At 44.3% G+C, this 27,553-nt stretch overlaps 1 protein-coding gene across 1 annotated transcript in view; it reads left to right on the top strand.

Annotated features, from left to right (window-relative positions):
* PSTPIP1 (proline-serine-threonine phosphatase interacting protein 1) overlaps positions 1–27,553 on the top strand; it is a 127,652-nt gene that overhangs the window by 78,717 nt on the left and 21,382 nt on the right. The window contains exons 4-9 of the mRNA XM_075006796.1: positions 15,652–15,686; positions 17,815–17,921; positions 20,959–21,021; positions 23,272–23,370; positions 25,670–25,715; positions 27,013–27,092. Coding sequence (XP_074862897.1) covers positions 15,652–15,686; positions 17,815–17,921; positions 20,959–21,021; positions 23,272–23,370; positions 25,670–25,715; positions 27,013–27,092 — 430 coding nt within the window. The remainder of the gene's footprint in view (positions 1–15,651; positions 15,687–17,814; positions 17,922–20,958; positions 21,022–23,271; positions 23,371–25,669; positions 25,716–27,012; positions 27,093–27,553) is intronic.

Raw genomic sequence — 27,553 nt, 5'->3', positions numbered from 1 at the left:
AGAACTGCAGCGAAGGAACTTTAAGTAACTGTGACCCTTGTTTGAGAATGTGCTTGCAAAGCCAGGACACAGCAGGAAGACTGACAAGACGCCGTGTGATCTGTCCAGTGAACCAGGACCCAGAGCTGCTCATGTTTGGTGGGACCAGCTCTAGTTTCAGAGGGGTTCTGCAACTTGCTGCCTTGGCTCAAGTGATTCCCAGAACCTGCACAGTGCTGTCTCCGTGCCAGCTGCAGTGCGCCCGTGCAAGCAAGCGTCTGGGACTTTGAAAGTCAAAGAAATGTATGCGCTGGTGGCGGGTAAATGATGGCAGTGGAAATGCTAGCTAGTTAGGTTTCGTTTATTGCTGTATTAATTGATTTGACTTAAGTGCACAATGTGGATTTAATTTAGAGGTGATATTTAGTCTTTGTTAAAACATGTACCTTTAAGTGTTAAGTAACAGTGTGTTAATTCTAATTTAAGTCTATTAGCTGTGTATTATTTAGAATGGTTAGTGTGGAGTTAGATTCATGCCACAGCTTGTTATTAAAATGGGTTTATTCCTGGAGATTTCCAAGGCAGGCCATGGGGTGTGCACAGGGACCAGCCAGGAGGAGGCATTGCCATCTTCGAATTCCTACAGAAGTTACGGACTGCAGCAGGAGGGTGGATAGAGGGTTCCAACTTAGCCTACATCACCACTGGAATACTTTAATATCAAGATCTCCAGATGCACAGGCATACAGATGAGTGTTGCCGGGTCCTGTACAAGCCAGGGAGGGAAGGGTGGTTGCACTAATAAAGCACCAATGCAGAATGAGACTTTAGAAACACAATCAGTTATGTAGTGAGAAGAGACAAATTTGGTGTCTCCATCTTCAGTGCCAGCAGCACCAGCACACTGAACAGTGGTTTTCATCAATAGAGTCCCCGGTGCTGGTACTGGCTACAGTATTTTTGTCCCTCAGCAAGGGGCAAAGCAAAACATCTTCCAGCCAAGCTCAGAAACTCCACTGAGACTTGGCCTATGTGAGAGTGAGCTCCAGGGACTGCCAGTCACTCTTTGTGAGCTGCTACTGAAGATGGCCATACATGACCTACTCTAGTGGTAAACCTGCTCTCAGCCTCTGATCTTAGGGGGCCCTGCTGTGGCAATTCTATTTCCTAGTATATGACAAGTTGCTGCTGGTTGCCATGGTAGTAACAAACAAACAGTCCAAATTCATCCTCTCAAACCCCAGCTGCACAGTTATTTTATACAGCTCGCCTGCTCCAGGCAAATTTAGAGGCTGTAACTGCTTGTGCTTGGTGTCCTGCAGCTGGGGAAGCTATTTCTGATTTGGGGTGGAGTGGGTGTAACCCTCCAGCCTTGTGGTTCAAATTTAACTCATTGGTTGGGTGGGGGCATTAGCCAGGGCCCTGGGTATCCCAGTACAAAGACAGGGGCCTGATCTCAGCTCAGCCTGTCAGAAGACAGAATACTGGGGTAGGTGGACCTTTGGTCTGACCCAGTATGGCCATTCTTATGTTCTTAAGTACCTTCATCCTACAGTCCTAGCTGTCCAAGCTAGTTCTTGTGACAGGGAAGGGAGTGGAGTCTCTCCATATTTTAAGTTATTTAATTTAGTGAAAGAGCTGGGAAGAAAGGCTGCTGGATCAGAGCTTTAAGGGAAGGATTAGGGTATATTAGTGCAAGGTCAGTCAAGATTTTCAGATGTTTTTAATTAAAATGAAACCTGAGATGCTGCAGCCTAAAATCAGAGGCAAAGTCATGTTGGCATGAATGTTAGATGAGGAAGGGTTGATATAAGACATTTATCCTTCTCCATCCTTCTTTGGGTTTGATCGTATCTGTGAAACCTGAGGCTGTCTACATGGCTCCCTAACCTCAAAATAAGCTACACAATTTCCTCTATGCACATTGCATAGCTTATTTTGAAATGTTGCTGAAATAGCCTAAGCTGCACTGAGTTTGCTCAGAGGTAGTTTGTTAGGAATCTGGACTTGAAGCAGAGCTAGTATCTAGGCAGCCTCATCACACCAGCTGGCTAGGTGCAAGCTGCCTCATTGGCTGGAGGGGCCAGTAGGTCAGCCCTTACGCCAGCAGCAGCTTGCTCATGCTCACCATTGTGCCTGCTCCTGTGTTGTTTGATTCCTGCTGCTCCTGCATGCTTTCACCCAGGCTAGTCCCTGTCCTGCCCTGGCCTTGAACCCTCCTTGCCTGCTGTTGCACTTGTTCCAGGTCCTGACCTCTGGTTTCACTCTTGGCCCTCACTACTGACACCAAATTGTGCTCGACTCCTATATCTTCGCTTCTGACCTGCTGCTTGATTCATAGCTCCAGCTTGTCTTTGGTTCCTGACGCTGGACCACAAAGCCAGACTGCCCTTGTCATTTGCACAGTCCATGGTGCCTGGACAGCTTATGGCTGATTCACAGCCAAACTTGTACCTTTTGTGGTTAAGAGAAAAAGCCCTTTATGCTGCAGATTTGCTGCATGCTCCAGCTCAGTGGTGGTCAGTCTTCCTGGCTCATTTGCTCAATGGGCCCAGTTTTTCAGAGGTGCTGAGCATTCACAACTCCAGCTGGCGAGAAGAGCTCAGTTCTGACAACAAAAATGCAGACGCTGATCTCACATGATGGCTATTTTTGTTTTATGACTTTTCTTTTCCTTGTCTCTCCTTATGTACGCCATCTCCCCGTTTCCCACTCTGCCATCCCCTTCTGCTAAAGGGGAAAGGACATTTCCACAGACCCCCTTCTGCAGTGCATCTCACCCCAATGCTTAATATAGTCAGAAACCTGCACTGAGCATACACAAGTCTGTCAAATGCAAAACAAAATTCAGAACAGACTTTGTTCACCAGCTGTAAATATAGCATGTCTTTCACAGGAGGGAGCTCAGATACTGTGTTGCCTTCGAGTAACCATCACCAGACTCATAATTAATTTCCCAAACCATGCTATAGCCATTGCAAGAGGATAACATGACTGTTGAGAGCAAAATTAAACCATGGAACCAAGGGGCAAGAAGCAATAAATAAAATAAAAAAAAATCTTCAATTGCATATATAAGCCACTGCCAAGATTCTGGGTTATAAACAAGAGGAATTGAAATATTTTATTATGCACATGCATTTGATTTATTTGGTGTTACTGAAATCTGGTGGGATGAATCACATGACTAGAATCTTAAAATCATAGACTTCATACAACTGTAAGAAACTTCAAGAGGCGATCAAGTCAGATCCCTGGAACGAATGTCAGGACCAAGTGCCATAATCATTGCAGACAGGGGTTTGTCCAACCTGCTCTTAAAAATCTCCGATGATGGAAGTTTCTTCCCTAGGCAATTTATTGTAGTGGTTAACCACCCTGACAATTAGGAAGTTTTTCCTAATGTCCAACCTCTACCTTCCTTGGTGCTCACTGCTTCTTGTCTTATCATCTGAGGTTAAAGAGAATAATTTTTCTCCCTCCTCCTTGTACCTACCTCTTAAATGTTTGAAAGCTGTTATCCTGTCCTCTCTGTCTTGTCTTTTCCAGACTAGGTGAAGCCAGTTCTTTCAATCTTCCCTCACATGCCATGTTTTCTAGACTTTTAATAATTTATGTTGCTCTTCTCTCGACTTTTTCCAGTTTGCCCATCTCTTTCCTGAATCGTGGTGCCCAGGACTGGACACAATACTCCAGTGGAAACCTAACCATTACAGAGTAGAGTGGAAGAATTATTTCTCGTGTCTTGCTTGCAACATTCCTGCTAATGCATGCCAGAATGGTGTCTGCATTTTTTACAAAGGTGTTACACCGTTGACTCATATTTAGCTTGTGGTCCACTCTGGCCCCAGGATCTCTTTCTGCAGTACTCCCTCGATAGCATTTCCCATTTTGTACATTCCTTCCTAATTAAAGTACTCTGTGCTTATTGAATTTTATCCTATTTACCTCACCACTTCTCCCATTTGCAGATTATTTTGAATTTATAATGCTATCCTTCAAACCTCTTGCAACCCTTCCTAGCTTGGTATGCAGCAGGGCCTGCCTTAAGGACAATGGTGCCCTGGGCAAATTTTTGTTTTTGTGTCCCAGCTGCCCTGGGCATGGCACCACCCCCTATTTCTCCTGGACCTCATGGGCTCTGTAATCCATCCTGTTCCCGCTTTGCCCCTGACCTTGACACAGTGATGCCTTCACCCCCTAACCTCTATACTTCCCCTTCACCTGTGGCCCCAGCTCCAGCCCCATGCTGTCACCTTGCCCTGCCACACCACCCGTGCTGAGTACCACCAACCCCTTATGCCCAGCAACATCCATGTGCAGTGGCTCCTCACCCAAAGATCTCCACAACAGGTCCTTATCCCTAGTGCTGTCCCATCCATAGACATCCCGCCAACTGCCGCTCTCACAGCCCCGCCCCACAACTGCCACCACCCCGTGTTCACCACCAAAAATTAAAAATTCTATGCACAATATTTTGAAATCCTTCAACATTCTGCAAATTATGTTTGTTAACAAACGGTGGAGGCTCCAGTGGGGCAATGGTGAGCATCAGACAGTGGCTGCAAAGGAGGTGGGGGATCTCCCTGCAGCTTTCCCTCCCCCATTTCTTCCCAGGGTAGGGTCTGAGCACTGAGATACCTCTGTGTACACGACAAAGGCCACAGGGAAGATTTCTACATTATGGTATCAGCCATAACCTAAAATGTCAAAAAGAAAGAGCTGATACCAACAGCTGAGTCCAGCCCTCACCCAGGCCCTAGCCTGCCCCTGCTCTGGGCTGTCACCTCCCAAAGGGTCTTTCATTTTCCTTAAAATAGAGCATTTCCCTCTAATCTGGAAGTGTAAAGAGGTGCTTGGGATGTGCAGTTTTAATAAGCAAAGGAACCAATTCTTGACTTGCACCTGTGCTCCTTAATAAGGCCAGTACCTTCCCAACCTCCCCCACCTCCTGTTTGTGACCTAGCTTGGCTGCCAGTTTCTCACTTTTCCCCAAAAAACATAAGCTTTGAGATTTCCTAAGTTTTACTCCCCCTTTATTTGTCTCTTATTAATTAATTTATTTTATTTATTTTTGGCTTTTCCCATCACCATAGAATCACAGGTTTGGAAGAGACGTCATAAGGTCATTTAAGTCCAACCCGATGCTCAACGCAGGACTAATTCCAACTAACTCACCTCAGTCATGGCTTTGTCAAACTGGAACTTAAAAACCTCTAGGGCTAGAGACTCCCTGACCTCTGTAGATAATTCATTCCAAAGCTTCACCACCCTCCTACTGAAAGAGTGTTTCCTAATATCCAACCTAAACCTTCCCACTGCAGTTTGAGACCATTGCTCACTCAGCCTGCTATCCCATTGTCTGCACTAGGATTTTACTAAGTGTTAGTTACCATATGTGAACTAAAAAGCGGTGGGAAAACATACCTTGTTTGTGCATGTGCTCTGAAGCAGCTACACACGTGGCCAGTCATGAATCTATTTTATTCTGTATAGGTTCTTATAACATGCTCATTACCCCAGTATCTGAGCATCCAACAGTAATACATTAAACTTTACTGTTACTCCTGGGGAGGTTCTGCACCTCTGCACGTGGGCAGAATTATTGTTTCCTGGGCTACATCTACACTAGAGAGTTTTGTTGACAAAACCCATGGAGCATCTACACACAAGATGTGGTTTTGTCAAGTCTGTCGCCAAAACTTGGCACTTCTGCTGCCAGTGTTCTGCCTCTCTGGGATGAGGAATAACAACTTTGGTGACAATTTCTGTCTCCAAAAAGGCAGCCTTGATGCTCTGGTGGGCCCTCTGTTGACAGACAGGGCTTCCGGCTCACTGGTCAGCCCTGTTTGCTGAGCTTCTAGTTGTCCGTTCTGTCTAGAGAGGGATAGGCAGTCTGACCACTCTCTGGCAATGGCGCAGATTGCTCTTTTGATCTGCTTTTGTGTGTGGGTGCGATCTGTCAACAGAAGTTTTGCCAGACGATCTCTTCTGACAGTCACTCCTGGCGACAGATCGCTGCAGTGTAGATGTACCCCTGCAGATTTCTTTGCTTTCCTGCAGAAAAATGGCTTTCTGACAACCAAGCAAAGGGGAACTGCCAGAGCAGTCACACATCACCCACTAGTAGGGCAGGTACAATGTTTCGGGCCCCAGAGCAGCCAGGAGAGAGAAATCAGCATGGGCTAGGACACCCCAGCCAGCCAGGATCAGCTGCTAGCCCCATCAGGGCTGGAGGACTATCTCTTCCCCTGCAAGGAATCACTGGGGCTGTGTCACCCTAACCCCGAAACCTCCCTCAGCTTCCTGCCCCCTTCAGTCCTCCACTGTGGTGGGGAGGGGTCACTGTATGAGGAAGTGCTCACCCATTCACCCAACCCCTGTGCACCCAGTCTGCCTTATGGACATAAGGACACCACCTTATGCAGAAAAAGTTTGTCAGTTTTCAAAGCTGTCAGTTGGGCTCCTTTCACCAGCACTAAATTCATACAAGCAACAGCATAGAGAGAGTTTTCTATAAACGTTTCCTTTAAATTTTTTTTCTTTAAATGGGGTAAATATCTGACATCAGCATATTGCAGATAATGAAACAACATGCATTAAAAGCAGATGGAATTTTTAAAAGGATTTAAAGAAATATATGTACAGGTATTTTAAGATGACTCCAGAACTTTGGCAATATGTGTATGATTGACCACCTATATATGCAATTCTGTGATCTCATATTGTCATAATCCCTTTCCTTTCTTTCCATCAACCTCTTCATTGCTTAGGGTCGCCATATCTGAATGTTCAAACAAGAGGACACCCCGAGAGGGAGTATCCCAGTATCTACCAAGTCACGTTGTTTTATTGAATTGGTAGATACTGGTACAGATACACCACCTGTGTGTCCATTGTTTGAAAGTTCAAATATGGTAACCCTACCATTGCTTTCCTTGATTATGTTGTCCTCTGTCTCCCACTCACTTCCCTGGAGAGAAAGTTTTGCTCCTGACCCTGGCCCAACTCCGTCTAGAAACCAAGCAAACTTCACTCTGCTCCAGATGGTGGTCAGCCAGGCCACCTCACAGCCAGTGATGAGCCTCACTACTCTGGGATTCTGGAGGACGGATTGGTGTGGGGCTGGAGCCCTCTGCTGAAGAGTGAGGGGAGGGACCAGGGATGGAGAGAAGACTGTCAGCTCAGTGCTGGGGAAGGGCCAGCAAGGAGGAGTCCACGGTATGTGTGGTCAAGTGAAATCCCACTGGAGCCGATGAGGGGAATTCCAAGTTGCCTGTGGCTCCCCTGCCTATAGCACCGTGCATATGAGCCCAGTTTGCCCAGCTCTAAGGCCCATCCTGTCTTTCAGCATGACTGTGAGCCATTGATACCTACACCCTGGGAATAACTATCCAACCAGTTTATTAAAGTGTACTAGGAACAAAGAATCTTAACAATGGTATTAGTTCCTTACTAGATGCAAATGATAGTAATGTCAGTAATAATGCAGAAGAGACTGAGGTGTTCCATAAATATTTCTGTTATATGTTTAAGTTAAAAATAGATATTGTCATACCATGGGATAAGGAGAACACTCCTTCCATTTCACTAGTATCTCACGAGGATGATGAGCAACAGATATTGAAGTTAGACACTTCAACGTCAGCAGGCCCAGACAGTCTGTATAAAAGAAGTTTTTTAAAAATAGCTGAGGACTACAAACATTGATTTTTCAACAAGTTTAAGACTATTGGGAAAGCTCCAGGCTATAGCCAAAAAAAAAAAAAAGGGCAAATTAAGTTGTGTCAGTGTCTTAAACAGGTAAATGGAATGCCCTGGGTAATTATAGGTCAGTCAATCTGACATTAATTGCAGGCAGGATAATGTACTGTTGGTATTGAACTTGATTAATAAAGATTTAAAATTGGGCAAGATGATTAATACCAGTCAAAATGGATTTACGGAAAACCGATCCTGTCAGAAGAATGATTTTAATGATATGAAGTGTTGAGGTGATAAACTTTTAGATTTCTGCAAGGCATTTGGATAGCTTACGATGTTCTGATTAGAAGACTAAACCAATATCAAAGTAACATGGCACATATTACATGGATTGAAAACTGGCTACCTGATGAGTCTCAAAATGTAATTGAAAACAGGGAAACACCAACGTGCAGGCATGTTTCCAGTGGGGTCCCCCAAGAATTGGTTCTCGGCCCTATTGTACGTAACATATTGATGAGTTACCCAGAAGAAAACTTAAAAATCACCATTGATAAAGATCAACTATCTGATGACAAAGCTGACTGAGACCAAATAGGAGGGGTGAAATTTAAAGATTCATTATTCAAGGATCTTGAGCGTGTGGATGGTGTTTTATTTGACAAGACCATGGACCAGCTACAACTACTGCTGGAAGACCTGTGAAAAGCTGAGGAGTCTATGGGACTTAAGTTCATAGGTGATAAAACCAGAGTTACGTGTGCTTCCTGTAAAACAAACCAATGACTGGCCAACACTGCATGCAGGTGGGAAAACTATGCATTCATTCAGTGTCATCATCTATTTGGGTAGCTAGTTGAGAGCAGGTATGATCCTTATTCAAAGAGGTTACACATTGGATTGATTTTTCTATCAGTGGCATTTTGACATCATCAGACACCTCTGCATGTGTGGTTGGATAAGTGCTTAATTTGCAATGAAAGATGCACTGGGGCTCAAAGCAGTTAGGTACCAGGGCTCAAGCAATATTTTTTACTTTTGTGACTTTGATTAGGTAAACCTGGAGGTGAAGGGCTATGAACTGCCATGCCTAGACATGCCAGGGCTCAGCCCTGGCAGAAATTAAGCACCATGTAAGATACTTGTATGACAATTAATATATGAATATTCAATGCACTAGAGCTCCCAACTCTGTTATATGGAGCAGAAACATGACCAGAGAGCAATGAAGGGTCCTGTGGCACCTTACAGACTAACAGAAAAGTTTTGAGCATGAGCTTTCGTGAGCACATGCTCATGCTCAAAACTTTTCTGTTAGTCTATAAGGTGCCACAGGACCCTTCGTTGCTGTTACAGATCCAGACTAACACGGCTACCCCTCCGATACATGACCAGAGAGGAAATTAATGGTTTTCAATGTCAAAAGTTACAACATATTCTTAACATTCATTTACTTAATTTTGACACAACGAAGATACTTAGACAAGTTGTAGTCACAGCCATGTGGCGCTGCTGGATAAAATTTGCAGATGACACCAAATCTGGAGAAGTGGTAAATAAGGACAAGGACAAGTCACTGCTGAAGAGCAACATGAACTGCTTGGTATGCTAGGTGCAAGCAAATGATGTATTTTAATATGGCTTAATTTATACCTCTAGGAACAAAGATTATAGACCATACTTGCTGTTGTCAGATGCCACCAGGGTGGTGCTCTGCTCTCTCCAGTGCTGGTATCACTCGGCTGCGTGCATGTGTTCCCTCTGTGTGCTGCCCCAGCTCTGCAGATAGCTGACACAGCAGACCCAAAGAGAACCCCCAATGACCACAGAGTCTAGTAAGGTGCGAAGGCACGTCGGCCAGGTTTATTGCCGTATTGGACACAATAGTAGTTCCCTGTAGACTTCTCAGTCTAAGTCAGGGCATACGACAAATATGCACCCACGGTCAATGGACTCGGCTCAGTCAGTGGCGGGACTTTCCACTGCCCCCTCGGCCGGACCCAGACCACATCCCAGGAGTACATTCTTATACACAGGTACAAACAATTCACACATCACTCCTGACGTATTGAGGTACAACCCTTCTACGTAGTCAGGTGCCACCTCTCACCTTGTACATGTTGGTTCGAACAAATCAGCTCTATCCAACATATTACCCTTCTGCCCCTGTCACTGGGATGGGTCAGCCTGTTCTTTCTTATCTGTGGAATGTTCCTGGGTTGGGTGTTCTGGTACCATGTTCCTATTTCAATATACTAGGAAGATATGTTTATGCAACATCGACCCTCTTCTTGCCAACTTCTGTGAGCAATGCATTCCTTTAGCTCACAGCTGCACTTTGCTTTCTGTTAGCAAAGTTTTGACCATTACTTTGGTTCAGGCCTAAGGCCTCATATTGGGCCTGTACTTACTACACTTGCATGTGAGGGACTCTATCCTGGCAAAAATGACCAAAAAAAGATTTCAATTTGTGTCTCTGAATTGCTGCAGAGAAGGCAACCACTGGCACTACTCCTCATCTCTCCCATTGGCTGTGATTCAGCCAATGGGAGCAGCCAGCAGGTAGTGCCTCCATGGGCCAATTCCCTGTGGCATCTGGCAGAGTCCATGGGCTGGATCAGATCCAGCTTGCCCGGATCATGCCCTCATGGGTTCTCCCCACTCATTCCCTGCCCCCCCATAGCGTTGCAAGCTCCATGGGGAACAAATATTTTAAAATAGGTCTTCACTCTAGAAGAGAAAGGTGCAACAAGATTCATTGGCCAGAAGCTAAACAAATTCAGACCTGAAATACTGTATACAGTTCTATCAGTGAGTGTAATTAACAGCTAATCAAGGATCATGGTGAATTCTCTATCACTGGCAATTTTAAAATGAATACTGGGTGTTTTTCTAAAATATTTGCTCTCGGAATTATTCTAGGGCCTATGTTAGGCAGATGATTAGCTCTTCTGACCTTGGAATCTATTAATTAAAATCAAGGTTAGTCCTAATACGGTTAGTTTGGAACCAAGCCAGATATTCACCACGGCCGTGGAGGGATGAGAAGAGATTGATATTTAACTGGACTCCTGATTTATAGCTGGGACTAATTCACCTGGGGGACACACAGCCAGTGGGGTGCCCTCCTTAGAGCTGAAAAGTCTGCCTAGACAATGGTCTCTCCTGCTCCATTTTAAGAAGACTTCGCTTTTAGAAAGAGAACATGGTGCATCGTGCTGCTGTTATTTAGAGAGAGATGTAATTTTCCACTCCTATTCACTAACCGAAGGAAAAGAATAAGCTGTGGTTTTCCTGTCAGAGAAGTTGCTGTTTCTCTTCCTGTACATCAATAGTAGAGGCACTTCACAAGTGACTGGGTTAGCCTATTCTGAGCTTGTGGGAATGGGCAAGACAGTCAGACAGACTCAAACTGATACAGCAAAGATTTTATGTTTCATTTGGAATTATGTCCAGGACCAGGGTTCCTGGAGAGACACTGTTCCTTAAACAGCAGCTGAGGAAGGGTGCTGAGGGTTAGCTCTTTTGCTTGTAGTTGAACTCCCTTCAGTGGGCAGACGGGGGAAAGCAGCACAGCAAAACCTCTTAATGGACACAGAAAAAGAAGCATGGAGGTAAAATAATGAGAAGGGAGGACTTAGAGAGAGTCTAAGCAGAGAGACAGGAAGTGCGTCCAGTAGCTATTAGAACATTCTGTAGCTCTTTCACACCAGCTTGCACTGGTGCTAGCGAGGCTGCGAACACCAGCTCTGACAGGATGCAGGCAATTTTACCTCCTCTGTCACAAAGCCAGGCTTTCATGACGTGGTGGTGAAAGCACCCCTGAGTCCCAACCACAGCCAGAGATGATACTCTTACTAGTGCCAGTGCCGCTGTACTTTTGCTTCAGAACTGGTGTGACTTTTTCTAGGGCAGGCTAGGTCTAAAAGCACAAAAAGAATGTCTAACAGAAGAGAAGGGAAAAGGATGAAAGTAGAGGGGCTGCAGGGCAGCCACTTAACTTCAAGGCAACAAGGGATTCCAGTGCAACATCTTTCTTCTGATCAATGGATACTTTGCATGATCAAGGCTTGAAAACAGCTTTATATTCTGATGCAATTCTCAGCAATTCCATATGGTCCATGGGAGGTTAAGCACCAAACAAGGAGCACATTTGAGTGGGGGCCACCAAAGAGAAAAGGCCTTGATGGACGAAAACCTGGATCTGTTTTCAAGTGATCGATCCCTGCAATGTCTATCCAGTGAAGAAAGCTCCAAGGGGAAACAGTGTTGCTTAGTGGATAAAATACTGGAGATGGACTCAGAAGACCTGGGTCTACTCCTGGTTCAGCCACGGGTCCGCTGGGAAAGTCACTTTGGTCCTTTTAAAGTGGTTTGATGGCAAACACTATGTAAGCATGAAGTATTACAGTGAAAATCTTCCCTACTCCGTACCCTGCATCTTCATGCAAGGTATAAACTAATCTAGGCAAGAAGGACATCTGGCGATTGCTTCCTGAAGAAGCAGTGCTGATATTTTTAATGTGCTCACTTCAAAATATCAGGAAACACTTACTTCTTTTAATGGTGGGCTGAACTTTTTAAAAGTTTTCAAAGTACACCAAGTGATGGAATCTTCAGAATGTCCCTCACCTGATTAACAGAAAAAAGTTTCAGCCACTAGATGGCAAAAATCACCTGAAGTTGATGTTTTGTTATGGCTCCATCTGCCAAGGCTACCTTGGCTCTACTCCCAAGTACGGCTCTTTCATTTCTCTATCAAAGTTTCAGATGAACACTGGGTCTTTAAATCCATTTGTGACTAAGTGTGAAGATTTAATTACACAGAGTATGTTTCTATAGACATTTCACGAAAAGGCTTGCTGTGGAGGGTTCCCGGCTAAGGTTGATGCGTTGCCTGTGTAACTTTAACATTCCTCAAAACTTGAAATAATAGCACGCCCCTTAAAAACCGTGAATATGGAAACAATGAATTGTGTTCAGCTGGACTAAAACTGAGCCCCCCCCACGTCCTCAGACATCAGAACAAAAACATTGCAAATCTCAATAGGAAATCTCGCCCACACGGAAAGGGGCTCTGAAATGAGATACTTTATTTAGTTACCATGCAGTCAAGAGTACTAACAAAATTAAATTACAGGCATCTCACCCATACATTTCTACCAGGTGAGATGCTTTCCTTCCCCCACACAGCTACATCCTGGTGTACTGGAATGTGATGTTCTGTCCAGGTGTCAGAGGTTCAAAGATGATCTATAGCTGATGGGTGGAGCTGTACCTGGAAAATTGTGCAGCATTCACATGATTAAAGAGATATTTCAAGGTTCTTAGGCCTAAAATTTGGTCGTCTTATTCTCTTGCCTATCTGTTTTCAAAGTTATGTTCCTTTCTATTCCCCTAGAGATCCCCAAAAAAGGTTAATTTAATAATTGCTTTAAAAAGAAAACTAGTTCGAACTTTAATTCATCTGCATATAACCTGTCATATTTCTCATGTTGTGGGGTGGGTGGAAGGAAAGGGTTACTGGTAGAGGCACACAAAATTGAACTGTCTGGGGTCAGCAGTCACCCCTGTATTCCTGAATATCACAAGGAGTGAAGGAGCTCGACGGAAGATTTTCTCCTGTCAACCTCCCTCTGTGTAGACGGCCAGTTAAGTCAATTGCAGGTGAGTTGATTCTAGCTTTGGAGTTGCCTTGGCTAGAATTGCATATGTGCAATTGACTTAACCCCCTAACACTGACCAAGCCTAAGTCACAACATCTGGCTCCCTTTCATGGACCCCTCTGAGAGCAGAGCCCACTTCCAAGTTAGTGAGAGTAACCCCTTTACTCCCCATATTGAAAATGTAGCTTTCTTCAGTCTCCCCTATAGCAATTTAACTACATCGGGCAGACGCGCACACCTCAGGCTCCTGTAAAATACTGTGGAAACGATAGCTCCAAATGCTGTGCAAACAGTAAATGTCCTGGGTTTGTCTCTTGGATTCAGAGTTCTGTTTTTTGTATCGATATTTGTGTTGCTCTGAGGCATCTAACGGAGAGCCTCCTGCCCCATAAGATATGTTCCCAAGCAAGGGCCAATTTGTATAGTAAGTTGTGGTTACTTAATTAAAAAATTCCAATTGTCGCATGTAGAACTGCATAAGCCACCCACTGAACTCAAGTTATTTGATTTCAAATTTGGTTAAAAAGGCTCCTTTATTTCTCCATGTTCCAAGTTTCATTTTGCAAACATTTCCATCAGCCAAGTTACACATGTTTGAGAACACAAGGGCTATGTCTACACTAGCCCATTTGGAAGGGGCATGGTAACGAGCCACATTGGCAGATGCTAATGAGGCTCTGCCGTGAATATGTAGCACCTCATTAACGTAATGCCACCTGCATGCGGTTCAAAAGTGCCGCTTTCAAATTGCACATTACCCCTGTAGATGGGGGGGGCCTTTCGAAACGACTGTCCTGGACTTCGAAAGCCCCTTCTTCCTAAAACCAAATAGGAAGAAGGGACTTTCAAAGTCTGAGGGATCCTTTTGAAAGCACCCCCCACCCCCCGTCTACAGGGGCGGTGCGTGGTTTGAAAGCAGCACTTTCGAACTGCACACAGCCGGCATTATGCTAATGAGTGCTGCATATTCATGGCAGTGTCTCAGCATCTGCTGATGTGGCTCATTACTATGCTCCTTCTGAAAGGAAGGGGCTAGTGTAGCTGCGGCCAAGGATAAAATTAAATGCAGGAGCAACTTCAGAAGAATATCTTCTATCCCATATGCTAGTGATAACAAGAGATTAATACGCACATTTCAGCTTGCTTATACAGCAGAGGATTTTGCAATTCAAGTCTTTTTTTTTTAGGCTACATATTCCTTCCCATTTTATGGGCCCGATTAGGATCTTGCTTTATCCAGTTCCTCTACACACCTTTGCAATATCACACAGTCCATGCCCTGCAAAGATTACCTTCTAAATTTACAGTACAGCCCCCAGTAAAACCACTGGTAATCAGGATCTTCAGACCAGTGTTCAGCGAAGCCACAATGCAGCTACAGACTGATAAAGTCGGGAACGCCCACTATGCCTACGCTCTTTCTCTGAATTAACTCCTCTATCTCTTTGCTGCTCTTCATTTGTAACTTTTTCTCTTGCTTGGGGGGGAGCGTGGTGGTCAGCTGGCAGAGATCATTCATAGTGCACTGCATGGTAATGAAAAGTCACGGAAATGGTTTGAGTATTGGCCTTGTAAATGCAGGGTTGTGAGTTGAGTGCTTGAGGAGACCATTTAGGGGTCTGGGGCACATAGATTTAAAAAAAAATCTGTCAGGGATGGTGCAGGGACTGGAACTGATGACCTCTTCAGGTCCCTTCCAATTCTATGAGATATGTATATGTATGAATGAGCCAAGGTTCAAGACCCTCCCCCCCCCGGCCCCAGCAAGCTGTATATAAGAATCTGTGAACCATTAGTTTGAATATGAAGAATTTAGAGATGGTACCACAAGAGGGTGCTACAGAAGTGCAGGAGGGAGTTGTTATTATACAGCCAATGCTTTGCTCCAGGACTACTAAGGTAAAAATCCATGGTATGAGTCCAGGCACTGACCTATGACTACATGGGTCTTAACTATCTCTGTCCTCAGAGATCTCTCTTTTTGGAATTACTATTCCAAAAATCCATTCTATTGGTCATTTGCATTTGCCTTGTTCTCACCAAGACATCGGTACAGACACATTTATATGAACATGTGTAATAACTATTATTGAGGGTTTAAAGAGTAAAGTGCCCCTGCAGATCAGAAGCAAAAGACTTTAATTAGCTCTCCCGTTTGCATGGCCAATGTTTTGTGGTTGGGCTATTAAAACATTTTTATTTATTATTGTGTTTCTTTGAGGGTAAAGATCTTGTCATAGAAATTTTTGTAGATTCACAAACTGTCATTAGGACACTAATACATATGTGTTTGTTTCTTCAGCACACTGAAGGCAGCATTTGAGGTCTTGAAGCAACGTAAGTTTACATCCTCCCTTGCAATTCCTCTGGGAGTCCTGATGGGGGGATTTTTAGTGGGCCAAACCATTGTTGAAGAGGAAAGACTTTCCATTCTGTGTGTTTCACTGCACGTTGTTTACACCCTTTACGACTCTAATCCTCGGTGTGGAGAAATGGATATCCGCAGGTAACAGTCCTAATCAAATGCCCTTTCCCCAGTTGCATGGACTGTGCTCCCTGTGATCCACTTGTAGAACAGCCAAGTGTCCATCCCAGTTCCTTTGCTAACCCTCCTTCTTTATGAATTCCCAAGAAACCAAAGAGCCTTAACACTGTCTCCAGGTGAGGTCCTCAGGTCTCTGTACTAGGAGCCAGGCTTCCTCTCCCAGCTCAACCCCTTTCTAAGAGGAGGAATTTCCTCTTCTTTTTGGCAACAGGATCCTAGCCCAGCACCACATGACTGAAACAAAACCGAAAAGGACCATCTGGCCAATCAGCATAGAGTGTGTGACTAATCAGTGCCCCAGCAAAGTAATTTGTTGGGTGACCTTGGACAAGTTATTTCAGGCAGGATCTCTGGAAATGAGGCTGTTTAGTTTTCTTTACCTCAGTTCCCTCCTCTGTAAAGCGGGGACTGTCATATGCCCTTGCTGTTGTAAGGTGCTTCAGATCACCCCCAGCTAAATGCGAGTAAACGAAGGCACACTCATCTCACCAGCAGTGGGGGGCAGAAAGCGCACTTCACCAGGGTCACAACTTGGACACTCAGACGTGCCAGGGTTCAGCACACCCTCACTGTGCATCTGTGTTACAAACAGTGGCCACACTCCCCGGTTAGGAGTAAAAATGGAATTTGCGCCAACATTTTGGGCTGCTTCCCCAACACTCTTACAGTCTTGCCTGGTTTGACCCCCCCGATTACTAACCCTCCTGTAATCCCTGATGCAGGAAGACAGCAGGATTTGCATCCTCTTGTGCACAAAGTGCTGAAAGTTACAGTTACACTCCTGGTATGCAATAATGCGATTACATGTACACACTGGGGCAGTGTAATTGCACACTTTCTCTACAAAGCAGCTGCAGAGGCCAAGCATATCAGATGTGGCTAAAGATGGAAAGGCTCTCTCTTTTTGAAAAGGTCTGGTTTCAGAGAGGTGGGTGCCCGGTGCTTACTGAAAAACAGGCCCATTCTAGTTTTGGCCAGACATTTTAAAATGTGGCCTCTGCCCATTTTCTGCTTGTTTAATTGGCTGGTAGTGCTGGAATGAGTCTGACTGTAATCAGGAAGTGGCTGACAAGAGAGACCGATGTCAAGAAATGCACCCCCACCTACGTCCAGTTTCTCTCCCTTCTTCCCTGCTGTGTAGTGCAGGAGAGCCTGCAGGGCATGATGGGGGAACCCAAAGCACCCTGGCGGGGAGCTGTAGTTCCTCGATCAACTCCTTGCCTAGAGAGTTGGCCCTGCAGCAGGGAGGGGACTACATTTCCCAGCATGCCCTTGGCTGCTAGCAGCTGGAAAGGGAGGAGGGTGAGGGAATGTTGCTTTTTACTTACAATATTACTGCAAGATCCCAGAAGGGAATTGTTACTGTACAAATCTTTAGGGTGTTACAACAAAATAATTTTACCTATCACTGTTTCTGCTCAAATTTTTCACTAACCTGTTCACACACACACACACAAAAAAAAGCCCCCCCCACAACAGAAATTCTTGCGTACAGGTCTGAGAAGCATGATGGGCCAAAAGGTGATCCCAGTGTGACAAAGGGCTTGGGGTCTACAAAGAGTCTAAAAGTAGGCCTGGGGAGGGAAGAAGGAGCCCTTCAAGGGAGGGAGAGCTTGGAGGTGCATGATGGGAATATGAAGAAATGAAAGTGGGCCAGCAAAAAGTATTTCCATTTACTTGCTCCTATCACGCGTGATCTTGGGATGTATCACAAACAGCAGCAGTTTGGGTGCCAGGCATGTTGCAGGTGTGAAGGAGATTGGGATGAGCCCCTTATTCTTTAAATGAGAGTACAATGATCTCAACTTAAAAAAGACCCTACTTACATTTCTGCCATCTCCCAGTAAATACCTGGTGAAAAACCTGCCCTTATATTTATTAGTGGCCTGCTCATTGACTGTTTATAAATTCTCACCTTAGAAATTGAAAATGTTGGGAACTCTCATATCCAGCTGGCAGTGATGCTGAAGGAAGAACTGAAAGGAGTTGAGGCGTTCCGAGAGAGACAGAAGGAACAACGAAAAAAGGTGAGGAAATAGAAGAATGGTCAGACGATACCCGACCAATAGCCCATTTATTCTGGTGTGGTCTTCAGCTGTATGGGCTCTGGATGTTTCAGAGCATCTCCCCCTGCTTTCCCCCTCTCCCACCATGAAAAGAAAAGCTCCCGGCTACCTCCGTCCACAATCTCTCTGCTTCGCTGATCCCAGTTTTGGGTTAAATAATTCCCTGAACTATGAAGACTGGGCACTCTTGTCACTTTCACTCTTTGCTAATGTAACTGCAGTTGCTGTTCTTTTTCCTGTAAGTACTTAATCCCCTTTTTAAATTCTTGGTAAGCTGGTTGTGTCAATAATACCCTGCAACTGTTCGCTGAAATTGAAGCACTAGGAAAAGTTGATGCATTGTGTTGAACTTGAAGTCTAAGTAATACAGTGGTGAGCGCATTAGAAATCTCCAAGATAAATTATGTTAATCTAGTAGTCACCAGGAGTGTTGTGTATGTGTCTGTGTGTGTACATATAAAATAGCTTTAACTGTAGTCAAGTCAGCTATCAGTTCCTTTGATCCTCCCAAATTCAGCAGCATTTTAACACAGTATTGGCTAATCGAGTGACTGTTAATTTTTATACCCTTCCGCTACGGCTACGCTATGGCCATAACTCGAAATAACTGACACAATTTGCATTGCGCCAATTGCATCATTTATTTCAAAGTAAGCGGCTATTTCGAGGTTTCTGCTCCCCGTTGTATGACGAGGAGTTTTGGAACTCGAATACCGCGCTCGAAATAGCTGAAGAAACATGTCAGAATTTCAGAGTGGGTACAAACGACCCTGTTTCCAGCAGTGCTGCTGTCTGATGTTCAGGCATCAGAGCAGCCTCATGAAGCACATATGATTTAGAGACAACTCATCACTGACTGACTCCCCGTCCTGGTGTTGATTTTTAGTGTGCTTCAGATTTACAGCGGAACCTCATATACCCAATCTAACTGGGACCAGGCCAGATGGGACCATCAAAAATTGGTATAACCAGGAGAACTGGCTACGAGCTTTCTAGCCCTTGTTTTAAAATGGGGGGAAGGACTTGGGCAATCAGCCCTACAAGGCGCTGACAAGACAGACACATTTTCCTGGGGCTCATTACCCAAGCTCTGTAGCTGTCAACAGGGCTGTATTGTGAAAGGAGCTTCAGGGGCTGTTGTCTGGGGCCTGGACAGCAGACCCTGCAGCTCTGTGTGGCGAGGGATGGGGAAAAGGCTCTGTGTGCTGCCATTTCCCCTTCCTGCTGGGCTGGAGCCGTGTGCATGGTTGCTCGGGGTGCTCAGCCGAAGACTCCATCCCTGTTGCTCCCATTGGCTGGGAATCATGGCCAGTGGCAGTGGTGGGGGAGGGGGGCAGGGTCTGCAAGTACAGGGCTGCCGTGAGCCACCTGTTCTCCCACCCCTGTGCCAGATAAGTACCCCAATACCCTGTGCCTTTCCACCCAGACCCTGCGCCCCCACTCGCAGCTCGCTTTGCATCCTACTTCCTGCCCAGACCCCACACCCCTCTCCCCTCCCTCCTGCCTGGATCCCATGCCCCCACCCCACTTCTACACCTGTCCTTCCACCCAGACCCCGCACCCTCACCCAACTCCTGCACCCTCCCTCCTGCCCAGAGCCTACACCCATAGTGCTCCCCAGCAGCCTCCTCCCACACACTGAACTCCTCATTTTTGACCCACCCTGGAGACTTGAGGGCCCCAGAAAATCTGTGAGCCCCAGGCACCCAGAAGAGTTGGTCTAGCCCTGGCTGTCATCCCAAGGCAACTGGTGGTTAGGTTAATATGGAAAACCAGATAATGGAGGTCCAGATAGACGGGTTTCTGCTGTATATCAATAAAGTCTTGTGTTCAGATGATACCTGTGTATATTATATCAAGGGAAACTAAAGTTCAGCATTTCATTTTAATCACAGAAGAATGTAGACTTCTATGTTTTTTTAAATCAGATAATTTTGGGGGCTTTAATAATGGAAAACTAGAATTTCTGGTGATTGGCCCAGGATGTTGGGAGAGCTGTGTTATCTGTACTGAAATTTCACAACCTGAAACAGAGCCAGCTGAGGTCAGATCAAGCTCTCTGAAAAAGACTTTCATGAGATGGGAGTCATGTTTGGCTGCTGAGCAGGAAATGATCTTGGTTTTAAGTGTGGAGCTGGGTATTTCAAACCATGTGCAACTGAAGACAAAGCTGAGACAATGCCTATTCAAGCTGACCAGCTGATGCTTATGGAAATTAGGTAGAATACGGTCTTATGACAGAGGTAAAGGGATAAGTTATTCATCACAGGGGGTATGTCTTCACTACCTGGAAGATCGACCCAGTCAGGGTCAATCTTCTGGGGTTTCATTTGACGTGCCTAGTGAGGACGCACAAAATCCAGCTATCTGGGGTCACCAATTAACTCCTGTACTCCTCAATTTTGTGGGGAGTAAGGGAGGTCAATGGGAGAGTTTCTCCCATCGACCTCCTTCAGTGAGGATGACCAGGACAGTCAATTCTAGATAAATCGATTCCAGCTACGCAACTGATGTAGCTGGAATTGTGTATCTACATTCGACTTTAAGGTCTAGTGTAGACCTGGCCTGAGGATCTGCTCACATTTGGAATGGCCAGAAGTCATTACTCAGCAAGACATTGGGCACTGGTTTGCTAGCGCAAACACAGCAGTGGCACAGGGGCCTCCTATCCCAGTGCTTGTGCTGTTACATGAAACTTTGCTGCAAACCTAATGTACAGTCTGACGGGTCTTATGCTACTCAAGCTTCCTGGGATAAGGAAAGAAAATGACACAGCCTTTCAGCTATTAATGGAAGCTACTGAAGCAACATTATCTTGGGTTAATTTTTTATATGTTTGCTTTGTTGCACTGTGTGTCATTTAGAAGGGTGTCAGTTACAAAAAGCAGTGCCAAGGTACTTTCCACACGAGAATGTGGCTCTTAGAAATGTAGGCACAATTGCTTTCCTAATCCTGCCACTAAACAGAGATGTGCTTAATTTTGTGTGTTTCTTACAGTATGAGATCGCAATGGATCGTGTGCAAAAGAACAAGGTGTCTCTTTATAAGAAAACAATGGAGGTAAGCGGTGAGGTTTAATAACCCATTCCTCCCACTAAAGAAGGTGGACAGTTGGGGTGGGAGGGCAAAACTGTCATCACAGGAACTGAAAGGAACATCAGGAACATTGTGAAATGAAGTAAAAATATTGTGTGATTTCAACTGATGAGGTTAAGACATGGACACTTGTTTTCCTGCCACACCTAGTTGAAGGGCTCATACAGCACCTTGAGGGTTAATTTTGAGATAGTGACAGGCCTGTGTCTGGTTTCAACAGCTTGTAGACTAAGATTTGTTTTCCTGCCATTCAGCATGACTTGCTCAGTGAGAAGACCTGAAAGACAAGTGAGTTCCTATGGGCTCATGCGTCACCACCATCAATGAGGATTCTACAGGCCAAGTGCAACTTCAGGATCACCTGTGCAGCTCCAGTGGTATAAATGGTGGCAGAATTTGGCCCAACCCTTTCACTTAAATAACGATGATGATGCATGAGCCACAATGGAATGCAGCGCCCTCTGCTGGAGCTGTTAATTTTGGAAGGTTAACCGGAGTGAAAAGCAGCAAAAGCTCATTTTTGTCATTGAGGTCGGCATCTATGGCATCAGAATATATACAAAGAGAAGCTCTATCAATTAAGTAGTGCCGGCTCTATAACTAGTAAAATGGTTACCTTGTAACCTCCATACTGATAATGATGCTAACTTCTGTCATCCACTGGTTCAGTTTTCAAAACATGTATTTTTGTGCTTTCTCCCATGCTGCCCCAGCCACGAGATGAACTCCCTGTCAAATCCATTACACTAACTCCTCATTCTCTCGAAAATCCCTTCTTACAACTCTCCTTTTCCACAGCCTCAGAAAAGAACTTGATGACAGTTAAGCAGCTGGTGTTCTGAGGCCACCTCCTGCCACGTGGACTAATGTTGTTTCCTTAGGCTTCCCCAAGTTTGTTATTACCAGCTGGTGTTTCTTCTTACTTCAGCTGTAACCTTCTGAGGGTAGGCGCACTGCCTTTTTCAGTGTATATTTGTACAGCATCTAGTACAATGGAGTCCTAGGATAGATCTACACTACACAGTGTATCAACATGGTCAGGGTAGATCTTGTGGGGTTCAATTTTGGGTGCCTAGTAGGGATGCACAAAACCAAACTATCAGGGATCAATAGATGACCCCATGATCCTTATTCTCGTGAGGAGTAAGGGAGGTTGCTTGGAGAGTTTCTCCCATTGACCTCCCTCAGAAGACAGCCCGGTAAGTCAATCATAGATAAGTTGATCCAGCTACACAATTGTCATAGCTGGAATTGCGTACTGATGATCGACTTTAAGGTCTAGTGTAGACCTGGCCCAAGTCTGCAACTAGGTTACCTATATGCTACTGCATTGCAAGTAACTATCAACTGTTTTAAACAGGACTTTGTACCAAGTGTGGACCTAGCAAGTGATGTTTAAAAATGTGCTAAACTGGTCATGGTCAGCTCTGTGGCATGCCCAGGGAGACAGTGCAGCCTGGTCACTGGGACTAAGGAGACCTGGGTTCTGGTTCTGACCCTCACCCACTGTGTGTTTTGGATGTGTTATTTCCTCTCCCACTCTTTGTTTGCCTTGCGCGTTTAGTGGAACTGGTTGGAAGTTTTCAGATGAAATGTTCTACTGCTGGAAAATGCTGATTCTTCAGAAAACAAAACTCAGAAGAAACAGTGACCTTCTCAAGATACTTGCTTTGAATCTTTCCATTCTGATAGCCTTGGAATGGATTTTTTAAGAAAATTATTTCTGTTTCAAGTATTGAAAAAACTTTAAATGGGGAACAAAACATTCTGATGTTATCAAAAAGAAACAGTTCTATGAACACAAAACAATATTCCCCTGCGCCTCTCAAATTTCATTTTCCACACCATTTCAAAATTTGTTCCATTTTGGAATGGATGTTCTTTCCACAAAATTGCAGAATTCCTCAAGAAATGGAAAGTCCATTTCATACCCAGCTTGAGTATTTAGAGAGCCAGTGAGAAAAAAACAAAAACAAAAACAAAAAACCCTTCCCTGAAAAGCCATGTGGCCAGGCAGTACTTTGATCTATAGGGCAGCTCATAAAATAATGAAAGTAACTAGTGGCACTACCGTACGTGGGGACACTGGAATAGCTTGCTTGGTCTGCTGCTCAGTGTGTGTTGTTCCCCTTGTCTGCAGAAGAGACCGTGTCACAGTGGAGGCAGGTATCTAGCCAAAAGGAAAATATTCTATTGAATTTCTTTTTTGTGCAGTCGAAGAAGACCTACGAGCAGAAGTGCAAGGATGCAGATGAGGCTGAGCAGGCCTTTGAGAGAATAAGTGCATCAGGCAATCCAAAGCAAACAGAAAAGGTATCTGAGACCTCAGACGTATTTAAGCAACGTTAGCAGACCGCGCCGTGGTTTTTGAAGTAATCATACAGCAGAATGCGATGGAACAATCCACTTTGCAGCAAAGTTACTTGTTTGAGAGGCTGCCTCCTGTTTTATTTAACATTATAAATTTACTAGGAAATATTCCACCACAGTAGAATGTGCCTTTTGAGCAATTGACAGAATTGGAACAAATTCCCAGTTGTCTGTGTTTTTAAAAAGCATAGCAGGCCAAGAAATTTTGTGAGGCAAGTGGTATGGCCTATCATTAGAATGCAAATTCATTTGCTCACTGAATCCTAAGAGGAAACTGAATAGGGTTTATTTTTTTCAAAAATCCTCAAATTATTCTCAAAAATGAAAAAAAAAAAGTCTGAAATGCATTAATCATTTGTTTCTGCCTTTGGATCCCATGTTAACCAAAGGAGGTAGAGTACCTTACATTACATCCCCCTTCTTTATTAAACATTCTCCTGGTGGCTAGTTTAAGTTTGTGAATTCTGATTAAACTAAAAATAGGACATTAAAAAGCAAGGATTTTCAATTTCATCTTACATGTTTTGCTGACAATCCACTAACCTTCCATGAGAACGTTTTACAGTGAAGCAGATGGAGGGCGAAAAATTAACACTTTTGCTCTGTAAATTCAGTGTAGCAAAGACAGAGAGGATCCAAAACCATCTTTTCTGGGGTAGAGAGGAAAGGAGCAATCTAAAAATGGCATCAGATAAGTGCATTGTATACCCGTAGCCTTCCAAAAATCTCCCATGAGTAACAGATTAGATCTTCAAAACAAAAAGCAGTCAAGTAGCACTTTAAAGACTAGCAAAATAGTTTATTAGGTGAGCTTTCGTGGGACAGACCCACTTCTTCAGACCATAGCCAGACCAGAACAGCAAGATTAGATCTTGTTTATAGTGGGTGAAATCCTGATCCCATTCAGGTCTATGACAAAACTCCCAGTGACAGGAGTGGGGTCAGGATTTCACCCAGAACAATCCTGTGGTGACTGAGGGCACATCTATACTTACCAGAAGATCGACACGCTGCAGTCGATCTTCTGGAGTTCAGAAATGCGTGTCTGAAGACATAGCAAAAGTGACTTCTCTGGGCTTGGCAGTTGACCCCCATACTCCATGCTATCACGTGGAGTTAAGTGTTATCGATGCAAGACTAAAGAGACTCAGACTACACTAGGGAAGAAAGTCGATTCTAGCTACACAAATGGCATAGCGAGAATTGAACATCTGAAATCGACTGTAATGCCTTGTGTAGACCTAGCCTGAAATGTCCCCCTGCCTTGGGTGGAGTACACCAGCTGTTTAACTCTGCAAAGCAACAGCAAACCATTTAGGACAGGAAGTGACTAAAAAGGAAGAGGCAGCACTGATTACACGTTTTCCAGCCAGCAGCCTTCAGGAGTATGGCTATCAGAATCCCTAATCTGAACACTAGTTAGAAGCACTCAGTGTAGAACAACAAGAAGTCCTGTGGCACCTTATAGACTAACAAATATTTTGGATCATAAGCTTTCGTGGGCAAAGACCTGCTTCGTGAGATGAAGTGGGTCTTTGCCTATGAAAGCTCATGCTCCAAAATATCTGTTAGTCTAGAAGGTGCCACAGGACTTCTTGCTGTTTTTGAAGATACAGACTAACTCAGCTATCTCTCTGATGAATGGAGAATGTGCGATACAGACTTCAAGCTTTGTGTGTTAACATGTTGTCCTCACCAGGAAATGCTGGGATGTCAATAGCCTGCCTAAATTTACAATTCTTAAAAGATGTAAAGAAAGAGCATCTGTTTTGTGTACAGGTTTCCCCAGGGTCATGATGGATTCTCCATCACTAACCATTTTAAAAAATTCTGCTCTCGGAATTTTGGGGGGATGTTCTTTGTTTGTGTTAGGTTGGAAGGTAGACTAGATGATCGCAGCAGACATGTCTGCCTTTTGAATCACGAACGTATTAGTGGAAAGAGCCAGGAAACATTAGTATTCACAACACATGATAAAAGTTGAACAGTGCTCCTTTAAAAGGCCTGATCACTGATTTCTGAATTGTACTGTGGAACCTGAGAAGAGGAATTGCAGTTATCATTTATTTCTACTTATAAACTTCTCTTAAAGGGCAGTATATTGAATGTTCTATAAAAATTCTCTATCAATGCAGAGCCAGATTCTGCAAACGCCACTCTTTTAAAACAAAATAAGAAAGAGAGGAAAAAATGTTTGAAAATGGGAAGAGTGTTTTTTCAATATTTTCTTTTTATATTTCAGAGTCAGAACAAAGCCCAGCAATGCAAAGATGCAGCAAATGAAGCAGGTACTGTTCTACATAAAGTCTAACACCCGCTCAGTTGATTCAATGGTGTGCTATTAAAAGAAAAAAACAACTGCAAAGTGCAGATTCCTAAAGATGCCTAAACTAAACTGAGGAAAGTTCTGTTAAAGGGAACTGTCAGCTACTTTAGTCTCCTGAATTTACATTCCACTAAAAGCAAATATATTTTACAGGTTTTTTTTGGAACCTTTAATTTCTTTTGTTTGTTTTTTAACATAATATGGGTCCTCAGCTGGCCTAATCCAGTGCAAGGAAGGCCTCGGTGTGTATAGTAACACATGGGCAGGCTGGTATGGCTGTGTTCTTCAGACCCAGCTATGGGCACAAACTCAGAGTACATCTACTGCAGGTGCAAGCTCAGCCTACAAATAGAAACATAAACATAATAGCATGAGTGGTGGCTCAGTGTAGAGGCTGAAACACATACCCAAAGGGCTGGGTAGGATCATACTTGGGCAGCTAGCCTGACTGGCTGCCAGTGGAGCCTTGGCCACAGTATGGTTTTGAGCAGCTAAATGAAGCAGATTTAAATCAGACTTCCCAGGCACTGTGTAAACACATCCTCATTCTCAGAAACACAGGAAACTCACACATGCTCAGTGAGTGAATGGGAGCATTCCACTCCTGAGCCCCGAGAAAGTCCCTCTGCCAGTTGGTGGCCCCTTGTGTGTCTTTCCTTGTTCACTTCAGGCAATACAATTCCACAGCATCGTATCATACAAGAGTAACGAGCCCAGGGCTGCTATCAACACACAGTTGAAATGTGTGTGGTGTACTTTTGGATCAAACAGAGAGATCATAGTCCCCTTATCTTGCTACCACAGGATTCTGGGTACTAAATCCATTGAATTATTTGCTATTCAAATCACAGACCCTTCTTATCTCTCCATGCTTATTTTTTGTCTGGGAAACATATTATTAAAAGTTGGGTTAAACCTCTTTGAAGCTAGTGAGTGTAACCACTGCCCTTCATTAAAGAGAGCTGGCACACTTAAAATCCAATGTGAAATAAGTTACATTCGTGAAGTCGACATAACTTAGGGTGACTTACAGCAGTCTAAATAGCGCCATCTTGGCAGGAGATGCTCGCCCATCAATACCATGAGATAACTTGGCATCCTTCTGCTTAGCCAGGTTCCACCATTCTGTATTCTGCAGGCTATGGCTTAGGGTTATGTTTGCCAAAGTAAAGCCACACCATACCTACCAGGAGGAGAGGTGGGGCACTGCCTTACCTTGTCTCAGAAGGGGAGTTTCTGTTTCTTGTCTCTGTTTGCAGAGAGGGTGTACAAGCAGTATATAGAACAGCTGGATAAGGCCAGAATGGAGTGGGAGAAGGAGCATATCAGCACCTGTGAGGTAACTGTTTTGACCTTTGTAACCATTTGTTTGTGTATATATTTTATTTTATTTTACCCCACCCATGTGTCCCAGTCCCAGGTACACTGTTCCCACTGAAGGATCCAATGCCAACTTTTGACAGGCTGTGATTATTAGAGAGAACTATTACCAAAATGCATCCAACATTAATTTGCTGACTTGCTCGTGCTCTCTTTCCTTGCAAATAATATGTAGGTGGCCAGATTCCCAGCTGGATTTAATTGGCATGTAAACAGCAAATGGCACACTTTCTGCCCATTTCCACCAGTTGAGGAACAAACCCAGGGCAGAATACAAGATCCTGCTAGTTTTAAGGATGACTGTGCACATCCCAGGCAATTTATGGAACTTGTATATAAAAAGAATATAAATAAAAAAAAATTATCTGACCACATACCCGTCTAGCTGGCAGGTCAAGTTCACCATCTGAATAATAATGT

The sequence above is a fragment of the Carettochelys insculpta genome, chromosome 12 (genome assembly GCF_033958435.1).
Source record: "Carettochelys insculpta isolate YL-2023 chromosome 12, ASM3395843v1, whole genome shotgun sequence".
NCBI lineage: Eukaryota > Metazoa > Chordata > Testudines > Carettochelyidae > Carettochelys > Carettochelys insculpta.
This window is presented reverse-complemented; position numbering and strand designations above follow the sequence as displayed.